This window comes from Nematolebias whitei, chromosome 1, assembly GCF_014905685.2.
Source record: "Nematolebias whitei isolate Nwh7 chromosome 1, NemWhi1, whole genome shotgun sequence".
NCBI lineage: Eukaryota > Metazoa > Chordata > Actinopteri > Cyprinodontiformes > Rivulidae > Nematolebias > Nematolebias whitei.
The window spans coordinates 66,330,116-66,330,736 of record NC_056498.1 but is presented as its reverse complement, the minus strand read 5'-3'; the positions used below and the strand labels follow the sequence as shown (position 1 = coordinate 66,330,736).

The 621-nt window shown below is 46.5% G+C and overlaps 1 protein-coding gene across 1 annotated transcript in view; it reads right to left on the bottom strand.

Moving 5' to 3' along the window:
• The window catches only part of pax2a (paired box 2a), a 35,713-nt gene that overhangs the window by 29,685 nt on the left and 5,407 nt on the right, over positions 1–621 (bottom strand). The window contains exon 3 of the mRNA XM_037697797.1: positions 61–239. Within this exon, the coding sequence (XP_037553725.1) occupies positions 61–239 (179 nt within the window). The remainder of the gene's footprint in view (positions 1–60; positions 240–621) is intronic.

Sequence of the window (621 nt, the reverse complement as noted above, 5' to 3'; positions counted from 1 at the left end):
CCCCCCCCCCCTCCCACACACATCCATACAACGAACACACACAAACACACACACTTTTACCTGCCGAGGATTTTGCTGACACAGCCGTGACTGACCCGCAGCTGCCTGGAGATGTCGCAGGGCCGGACGCCCTGGTGGGCCAGCTCCACGATCCGCTGCCTCACCACGTCCGGGAGGGGTCTGCCGTTCACAAACACCCCACCGAGCTGGTTCACACCGCCGTGCCCTGCGTGGGATACAACAGCAACACGGGGAGGGGGGACATAACATTACATACCTGCAGAGGACACATCAGAGACAGTGGATAATAATAATAATAATAATAATGATAATTATAATAACAATAATAACTGGGGTTTAAAATATAAGAACCAAACTGATACCTATTTAAAAATTAATTTCTGAATAAACCTTTCTGTTCCTGCACCTTGCATCTTGTTTTTTTTCCCATGCTCCTCTGCTCTGCAGCCCGACACATGTCGCAGGGATCATGTTTCGACCTGTTTAATTTTCCTCACTACAATTATTGTAAATAATTCAAATAAGCTTTGATAACTCATATTACCAACGCGGATTGTGCGAATGAGGACTGATAAATAATTTACACACAGTCCGGGTCTG